This window comes from Periophthalmus magnuspinnatus, chromosome 10, assembly GCF_009829125.3.
Source record: "Periophthalmus magnuspinnatus isolate fPerMag1 chromosome 10, fPerMag1.2.pri, whole genome shotgun sequence".
Classification (NCBI taxonomy): domain Eukaryota; kingdom Metazoa; phylum Chordata; class Actinopteri; order Gobiiformes; family Gobiidae; genus Periophthalmus; species Periophthalmus magnuspinnatus.
In genome coordinates this window covers 29,053,759-29,063,603 of record NC_047135.1, presented here as the reverse complement: position 1 = coordinate 29,063,603, position 9,845 = coordinate 29,053,759, and the positions used below count along the sequence as shown (strand labels likewise).

The 9,845-nt window shown below is 42.6% G+C and overlaps 1 protein-coding gene across 2 annotated transcripts in view; it reads left to right on the top strand.

Moving 5' to 3' along the window:
• The first annotated feature begins 720 nt into the window (after window positions 1-720).
• glra4a (glycine receptor, alpha 4a) overlaps window positions 721-9,845 on the top strand; it is a 56,473-nt gene continuing 47,348 nt past the window's right edge. For both annotated transcript variants that reach the window (XM_033974147.2, XM_055224553.1), the window contains exon 1: window positions 721-810. In XM_033974147.2, coding sequence (XP_033830038.2) covers window positions 743-810 — 68 coding nt within the window. In that variant the 5' untranslated portion in view covers window positions 721-742. The remainder of the gene's footprint in view (window positions 811-9,845) is intronic.

The following is a 9,845-nucleotide window of genomic DNA, read 5'->3' as shown; positions in this document are numbered from 1 at the left end:
TTTGTGTGTTAAACATGTATGAATGAGACAAAAAATCTGAAAAATAGCGTAATATAGGCCCTTTAAAATTTGAAAACGGAAAGCGCCTAGCTCAAAAATTGGAGTAATAATTTGAATTTTGATCTTTGCTTGTCATTATGAAGGTTAATCAACAATTTTAGCACTCACAATTACCTGTTTTAAATCCATCTTTCTTTCAGACTAATCATTAGACTATATCCTGGACATCGCCCACAGAAAACCACAACGCGCTGTCATTTATCTCATTTCCCTTCCATCGGCGCGCCCCCATCCTAATTACGCCTCATTAGTAAAGAGACGGCATCAAAACAAAACTTACTGTTCCTAAAACGTTTACTAATGAACACAGAGGCAAGGTTTGTAGTCTATTTAAAAGCATGCGACAGTGACATTAAAAAAAAATAAAAGAAAAAAAACACGTCAACGGATCTATGCGCCAGCGCACGCACTGACCCAGGGGCTGACCAGCTGCCCGCAGCGCGCATCCCGCCGTGTGAGTGGATGTGCGCGAGCCCCTCAGCCCCTTGGACTCGGAGGGAGGGGGGAGGAGGAGAAGTTTCCCAAAAAGACAAGCGCGGATCACTGAGAGACGCGGAGAGAGACGATGCCTTTCTCCTATAAACCGAACTCACGAGCTGCGCAGTGGATTTTCTGATTTCCTTCACATTTATTTTTCTTGAACTTATTCCGGGGGTTGGGGGAGATATTTTTGAGACAAAGGATGCTCCCAAGGCTCGTGCGGATTGTATATGTCCTGTCTTTCGGGGTTTTCCAGGGAGGATTTATCAGGTGAGGCGCGCAAACATTTCTGATTACTCTCCTTTTTGTCAACTTTTCCTTCTCATCTCATCACCTCACGCGTTGCACAGTTTACGCGCGTTTTTATTTTATTGTTTGGATTTTTTTAAAACATCAAAATACACATTATAGACGTTGAAATGTATAAAGAAACCTATGCAAAGTGTAAATCCGCACGAAAACAGGCACAACAAGCGGCGGTTGGGAGAGGAACGCACGTTTTACGCACGGTGGCATCGCGCGCCCTGAACTCTGGAGTCACTTTGAAATCACATAAAGAGGTTTTACGCTGACAGCTTATGTAACTGCTGGAGATAATCATTATTCTATTGTAAAGAGGAACCCATGGAATATCAATTTAGGTTTCAGAGGCAAACATTTGAGTCAGTACATTCCGTAAAAGACAATGGGCGAAGCATGTGTCAGCCTTTCGCTCTCCGCAAACTAAGCAGATTTTTCCCCATTATCCATCGCGCATATTGATTATTGATGAAAGACAATTAAGAATAGAGTGAGTCAATGTGTCTCCTCTGCTGCTTGACCCCATCATCTCACTTTTGGGTCCAGTTTGAACCCACTTTCGTACATACTTCGGTTTCCACAGTTTGAAAATATTGAGTTAAGTTAGAAAAAAGTGCTGTGAGTCAATTAAAGACTAAGAACATGTGAAAGTAGCATGGGTCTCAGCAAAAACTGTGTCAACTTTGGATTTATGTAAGTGGGAAAACTGGAGGACACATGGTTCATCCAGTGGCTACTTTTTCCCGTGCTCCTCCGCGTCTCCCCTCTCCTGTCTGCCGTCTGTCCATGGACCTAACTTTGATTCCACTCTCACTACTTTTACCCCTATTTCATGGCCCGTCAAACTGAGGTGTGAGCATCTGCATAATCCTGGAGGGAAGGAAACCGGCTCATGACTGAGTGAACCCCTAGAGAGAGAGGAAGGGGGGAGAGGGAGAGAGGGGGAGATGGGGAAGGAGAGAGAGAGGGAGAGAGAAGAGACTGAGAGAGAAGAGAGAGAAGAGAGAGAGAGGAAGAGGGAAGGAAACCGGCTCATGACTGGGTGAACCCCTAGAGAGAGAGGGGGAGAGAGGGAGAGAGGGGGAGAGGGGGAGGGAGAGAGAAGAGACTGAGAGAGAAGAGAGAGAAGGGAGAGAGAGGGAGAGAGAGAGGAAGAGGGAAGGAAACCGGCTCATGACTGGGTGAACCCCTAGAGAGAGAGGGGGAGAGAGGGAGAGAGGGGGAGAGGGGGAGGGAGAGAGAAGAGACTGAGAGAGAAGAGAGAGAAGAGAGAGAGAGGAAGAGGGAAGGAACCGGCTCATGACTGGGTGAACCCCTAGAGAGAGAGGAAGGGGGGAGAGAGAGAGAGAGGGGGAGAGGGGGAGGGAGAGAGAAGAGACTGAGAGAGAAGAGAGAGAAGGGAGAGAGAGGGAGAGAGAGAGGAAGAGGGAAGGAAACCGACTCATGACTGGGTGAACCCCTAGAGAGAGAGAGGAAGGGGGGAGAGAGGGAGAGAGGAAGAGAGGGGGAGGGAGAGAGAAGAGACTGAGAGAGAAGAGAGAGAAGAGAGAGAGAGGGAGAGAGAGAGGAAGAGGGAAGGAAACCGACTCATGACTGGGTGAACCCCTAGAGAGAGAGGAAGGGGGGAGAGAGGGAGAGAGGGGGAGGGAGAGAGAAGAGACTGAGAGAGAAGAGAGAGAAGAGAGAGAGGAAGAGGGAAGGAACCGGCTCATGACTGGGTGAACCTCTAGAGAGAGAGGGGGGAGAGAGGGAGAGAGAGGGGGAGGGAGAGAGAAGAGACTGAGAGAGAAGAGAGAGAGAGGGAGAGAGAGAGGAAGAGGGAAGGAAACCGGCTCATGACTGGGTGAACCCTTAGAGAGAGAGGAGGGGGGGAGAGGAGAGAGGGAGAGGGAGAGGAAGAGGGACTGGGAGGGAGGGAGGAGAGAGAGAGGGAGGGAGAGAGAGAGAGGGAGAGAGAGAGAAAGAAAGAGAGAGGAAGAGGGAAGGGAACCGGCTCATGACTGGGTGAACCCCTAGAGAGAGAGTGGGGGAGAGAGGGAGAGAGGGGGAGAGGGGGAGAGGGGGAGAGGGAGAGAGAGAGGGAGAGAGAAGAGACTGAGAGAGAAGAGAGAGAGGAAGAGGGAAGGAAACTGGCTCATGACTGGGTGAACCCCTAGAGAGAGAGGAAGGGGGGAGAGGGAGAGAGGGGGAGAGGGGGAGGGAGAGAGGGAGAGAGAAGAGACTGAGAGAGAAGAGAGAGAAGAGAGAGAAGAGAGAGAAGAGAGAGAGAGGGAGAGAGAGGGTGAGAGGGAGAGAGAAGAGACTGAGAGAGAAGAGAGGGAAGAGAGAAAGGGAGAGAGAGAGGGTGAGAGGGAGAGAGAAGAGACTGAGAGAGAAGAAAGAGAGGGAGAGAGAGAAGAAGAGGGAAGGAAACCGGCTCATGACTGGGTGAACCCCTAGAGAGAGAGGGGGGGAGGGGGGAGAGAGGGAGAGAGGGAGGGAGAGAGGGGGAGAGGGGGAGGGAGAGAGAGAGGGAGAGAGAAGAGACTGAGAGAGAAGAGAGAGAGGGGGAGAGAGAGGAAGAGGGAAGGAAACCGGCTCATGACTGGGTGAACCCCTAGAGAGAGAGGGGGGAGAGAGGGAGAGAGGGGGAGAGGGGGAGGTAGAGAGAAGAGACTGAGAGAGAAGAGAGAGAAGAGAGAGAGAGGGAGAGAGAGAGGAAGAGGGAAGGAAACCGGCTCATGACTGGGTGAACCCCTAGAAGGGGGGGGGGGGGGGAGGGAGAGAGAAGAGAATGAGAGAGAAGAGAGAGAGAGGGAGAGAGAAAGAAAGAGAGAGGAAGAGGGAAGGAAACCAGCTCATGACTGGGTGAACCCCTAGAGAGAGAGGGAGGGAGAGAGGGAGAGAGAGAAACAGGGAGAGAGAAAGAAAGAGAGAGGAAGGGGGAAGGGAACCGGCTCATGACTGGGTGAACCCCTAGAGAGAGAGGGGTGGAGGGAGAGAGAGAGAGAAGGAGAGAGGGAGAGAGAGAGAGGGAGAGAAAGAGGGAAAGAGAAAGAAAGAGAGGAAGAGGGAAGGGGAGAGAGGAAGAGGGAGAAAGAGAGGTAAAGGGAGGGGTGAGGAGAGAGAGGGAGAGAGAAGAAATAGTAAGAGAGAGAAAAAGAGAGAGAGAAGAGAGAGGGAGAAAGAGGGAGAGAGAAAGAAAGAGAGAGGAAGCGGGAGGGAGAAAGAGAGGTAGAGGGAGGGGTGAGGAGGGAGAGAGAAGAGAGAGAAGAGAGAGAGAAAGAGAGAGAGAAAGAGGGAGGGCGAAAGAAAGCGGAAGAGGGAGGGAGAGAGAGAGGTAGAGGAAGGGGTGGGAGAGAGACAACGAGGGAAAGAAAGAGAGAGGAGAGAGAAAGAGGGATGGAGAAAGAAAGAGGTAGAGGGAGGGATAGAGGTAGAGGGAGGGGTGGGAGAGAGAGAAAGAAAGACAGAGGGAGTGAGAGAGAAACGGAAAGTGAGAGAGAGAAGAGAGAGAGAAAGAGGGAGGGAGAAAGAAAGAGGGAGAGAGAAAGAAAGAGAAAGAGAGATAGACAAGTCAACTGTCAGCTGCATCTCTACTGGGGAATGCCACGCTCTCGCAGTAGCCTTTCGCTTTTGGACATAAGTGGGAGTCCACAAATGTGGCTTGAGAATGCGATAACCCAAACCCTAATGTTGTGCAAAAGTTTAAGTTTAAGCATGTGGAGAATCGACATTGTCAAACACGTTAAGTTGTGCCTGTTCATGATACTCCATTGAAATATATTTTTTACAGCTTGTTTGAGTTTTGTGTATTTTGGAGACATTTCTTTGTTCATTGTGTCCTAAAAATTACTGTCTCGAGAGCATGAGTTGGCTTTGGTCATTTTGTTATCTTTATTGTTAAACTGAAATGATTATACTATAAGAACAAAACAAAAAAACTACAATTCACTTTTATGTATATAGCACATTTAAAAACATCTTCAACTGCCCAAAGTGCTTCACATAAAAAGACAACAAAAAACAAATATACAGATGATAAAATATATAGGCAAATAACAATAAAACACCAATAAAACACCAAGATATCTGGTCTAGCTGGAAAAAAAACATTAATTAACACAACGTGCTAGACATAAATAAGTGTTAGTATGTGTGGTTATGGAATTAGCAACCGTGTATTTAGCACTACAAACTCCTGACAGCACTGAAAACTGTACTGAAAAACCAGCGAGGATGATTCGTGTAGCCGTCGTTCATCGGTAAAGCGGGGGTCATTTCAGAGCGATGAAGAGAAATGGTTTGGATAGAGATGGCAAGAGATGAGAATGTGCTACTGTCACAAATCTGAAACACTGATTGTCATGCAAAATGGGAGCAGGCCGCTTTGGTGCGATGTGTTCAATGTACTTATGTGAAAATGAGAATCGGGATGAAAGATGTATAACGGATAAGTACAGTCAGAGGGAGAATGACGGCAATATAGTTTCCTACTGTCTTAGTGTGAAGTACAGGGAAGATTACTGCTAATATCATTTGCAGTTGAATTGTCAGCAAGATCCTCATGCCTAAAGCTGTCAGGTACTACTTTAAAGCGGCCCATAGGCATTTTCCAAGAGATCTGGAGTAGAAAATAGAGTAACTAAGCTCTTAATGAGGTAAAATGATCAATTTGGAGCCGGGTAACAATTGTAATATCACTTATGTCTTCTGCATTGATCGGCTGGTTAATACACTGCTCCTCGGAGGCTGCGTCTCATTTAGTCCTGTATCATTTTCTGATTTTGTATTGATTACTCGAAGATCTAGGGTCAGAGTGAGGTCTTTTGCATCATTTTGATTTCCTGGGATCAAGAACACACACTTGTTCAATGCTTTACGAATATGTGGGACTTGTTACCAGTGAAATTTGTAAAGGGTGATAAAATAACTAATAACTGCTCAGTATTGTAGAGTTTTGCAAAGTTTGACATTTCCAGTGGAAGCTTGTGCTAGTGCTTTTATGTGTTTGGTAAATTTGTAGATGCATTATTTGTGTGAAACGTGGCTAATTAAACATGAAAAACGAATAAATAGACAAATAAATTGACAGAGGCATGTTAATAGCACCCTCTACTGGAGATGTGGGTTAAGAAAAACTAGGACAAGATGTATAACGCTGGAATTTATACAATTTACAGAATATAAAACATTCATAAGAGATATTAAGAAATGCAAATTCTTCAAAGTTATTCGTTTAAAATTGTTTTTGTGAGCTTTAAGTCATGTTAGAATCCTGTTATCTTCTAAAAACAAACCATTCACATGTTTGAGTAACCGTTTATTATTAGTCTGTCTACATCTCCAAAGCTCAAAATGCTCTGTTCCACCTTGTTATGTCACGAATGAGTAGTTTTCATATTAAATTCTACCTTTTACCTTTTGTTTAGTAGAGATCGGCAATTCCATAGCTGAAATTATCTAAATAATTCTAGTGAAAGTGTATGTATTACCACGTGACATCACAAGGTGGAATAGAGCTGTTTCCGTTTGGGAGAAGAACTCAGCCTAAATATGCAAGGTTTGTGTGTTAAACATGTTTGAATGTCACAAAACACATATAATATACATCAGAAAAAAGCGTAATATGAGTCCTTTAAGCTCCAAAACACTTAAACTGAATTGCACCAATGTAATTTTACTCTTTGGAAATCTGCTTGTTTGATTTGTGTTGTGTTTGTTTCCTTCAAAATACACACTCCATTAATTGACTATAAAAGGTTATGTGGTTATAATTTTCCACAATTTAAGAGCCACAAAACCCCAGTTCTTTTGCGGTCCCAGGAGGCAGTGTCCCTGATGTGATACAGAGCGCTCTGGCAGTTAAAGCGTTGAGGAAACAATGACTAGCATGTAATTAGATTTTCTATTCTCATTGTAGTTGTACTGGACTCGTGATCGATATATAATACAGTTTGCGTTATGAACATTTAAAGCTACAGTGAGAGTGTAGAGATGTAGTTTGTTGTATAGGAGCAGGAATATTAGTCAGACTAGCAGAGGTAGGACCAAGTAATTGTTCTGCAAGTCTTAAGTAAGTCTCAAGTCCAAGTCAAGTCTGAGTTTCAAGTCATTTCAAGTCCGTAAAGTTGCTTGTATTTTTGCAATTTATATGCCTTTTAAACTGAACTGTACTGCTTAAAAAGGTCATGGTAACAAATTTGATGCAACAATATCCAAATCTCACGGTATGACATATGATGACATTTTGGAGAGAACAGAATTTTATGATAATCTTTCCTTTTTAAATGTCTTCACAGGGCCTTAGGGGAATCATTACTGTCACAATACAAAGAATTAAGATTTAAAAGTGCTTAACAGTTATTTCATCATGGAGTCTGCACTGAAACGGAGCAAAGGATCATGGTCTTTGTTTTTTAGCTGTTGCTGCAACAAAACAATGCATATAAGTAAGAGAGTTGTAATCCATTTTATGATGACAGCCCCAATATTAGTATGAGATATTTGAAGATACGATATCACAGTGTTTCAGTTATTGTTCCTAGTAACAAGAGAAAAGGGGATTAAGCACCAAAAGTATCAACTGTATCTTTTTTTTTTTGGAGAAGCATCAAGTTATCTCAAGTCACAGGGCTTATGTCAAGTCAAGTCTCGAGTCACTGACCCTCAAGTCCAACTCGAGTCCCCCATTTAGTCCATTTTATGAAGTCAAGTTAAGTCCTGAAAATAGTGAATCACATCAGACTTGAGTCTAAGTCACGAATTGCAAGTCCCCACCTCTGCAAACTAGAACCCGAAATCATGATGCTGACGGGGAAAATGATCAACTACTACTACTACTACTACTACTGCTAGTACAAGTAGTAACTGTACTGGCTCTATTAGACACTTCACTTTAGCAATTACTTTGATTTTTGTATTTATTTAGTTACACATGCTTTAATTGCTCAAAAATACCTTGAAAACATGCATTCTTATTATGAGCAGGTTCTCCTCTCCATCCCCACAGATCTGACCTGTAACTTGGCCTGGTGACTTATAAGTTTAGATGTAAATGTATGTGTTTAGTTTGTTCCATACTGTGAAACATTCTATACACAGCATTAAAGAAGAGCTATTGTTCTTGTATTTGCTATATAGCTATAATCTATAATGACACCTGTGGATCTTTATGTTATAATTTGGACATTTTAAATCACAATATTCATCTAAAACAACTTGGACGTGGATTGGTGTCTTGAAAATACTACTAATTCTACTTTGGGTGCGTAAATGGTGAGGGGAAACAACTATGACATGGTTAAAACCTCTAAAAAGTCGATATTGCATAATAGGTCTGCTTTCACATCTCCACAGAGACAAGCAGATGGCTGACCTTTCACCTGAAAAGTTACAGTACATAGTGCACCTTTAACTACAACTAATAGTACTGTTGCTTCTATATGAAAACAAAGAAGAACTGCCTAGGTATTGTAAACAAGCTAAAAGATATGAAATGCGTTAGCTTTGAAACAGAACAAAATGGTTGATTTAACACAATAACGTTGCTTCACACTTAGTTGGTTTTGCTTTGTGTATTTTCTTCTCCATTGAGTTGTTGCCGCTGCTCTTTGTGGCAGTGAATTGTGCGTGAGGCGGAGGACAGTGGATGAGATGAAGGCTTCCCTCTGCCCTTGCCTTAAGTCAGTGTGAGCTTATGAATCATAACTGAATATGTATTATGATCCAGGGGAGTTAGGCTTTCACTAATATAAGATCTGATACACTGCTGGAGAGGCTGCGGATCTGGGGAAAGTCTGCTGCTTTGCTGTCGGTGAAATGAGAGAAAAGGAGAGATGCTTATTCTGAGGTCAGGACTTTGCAAATTAACTTGTTTCAGAGCGTTGTTAAAGTAGGACAGTAAGTTTGTGTGGTGTTGCTATTACACTATTGTTACCACTATTGTTGTTACTACTATTTTTACTTTTACTACAATGAGTTCAGCTAATGGAGTACTGTAAATACTACTGCTAATACTACTACCAATCACTTTATCTGTTGATACGTGACTATTACATCATCTTCTAATTCTTCTGACTTTTTGTAAACTGCTGTTACTACTTTGATTTCTATGATTCTACTGGTTCTACTTCTACTTACTTCAGGCTTGGAATTGGCAAGAAAACTGCTATAATTTATATTTACACTTAAAGAAATAAATCTAGATAAATATGAGGATTTTGCTTGAATCCAATCCACCCTAAATTAACCCTATTAAAACATATCACTTTCATTTTACAGTTAAGCGTACTCGGCCTAACTCTTTTTCAGAATGATGAAAATTGAGAGCCATAGTGATCGTCAATTTAAAAGAAAATATTATATCTTTTGAGCGGGGAAAAACTCAAAAACACAAAATACTCCATGTAATAGAAAACCGAAACCCACGAATTTCCATGGCTACATGTAAAAGCAGGACTGGCATCCCTGTGGATTATTTTATAGCATTGTGCCAACTTGTATTTGAAGAACTCATTTTGAACTTTGGGGTGATGTGAGATGTTTTGCCAAATGCACTAAACAGATGGAACTTATTTATGAAATGTATGTGCGTGGAACTCGAGGCACAGAAGGAGCCAAATTTCATTTATATAAAATCTGGATGGTTTCCAGCATATTAAATACTCTTTTAAACGCTCCCCTTGCAGTTTTGCAGTTTTAAGTTTAGGGAGAAAACTAGAACAATAAGTCAAACTTTGAACAACTCTTATCACTCTTGTATTCTGAACATGTTGCCGTCGCGTTTTAGTTCGCTTATCTTCAAACATTAATATTTCTCACTGTTTCCATGGAGAGCTTTCCATTTATTTAATAGTTTTAACAAGACAAGTGAGAGCGTGAATGGGGCTGAATGTTAAAAGGGGTGATATTTTTAAGTTAACTTTTCCTTACTTTTTGTATAATAACCTTATGGGGCGTTTTGTATCGTCATAAATGTGAAGACAGGGAAAAGATCTTCAAACCTCCCAAAGCACATTGTCACT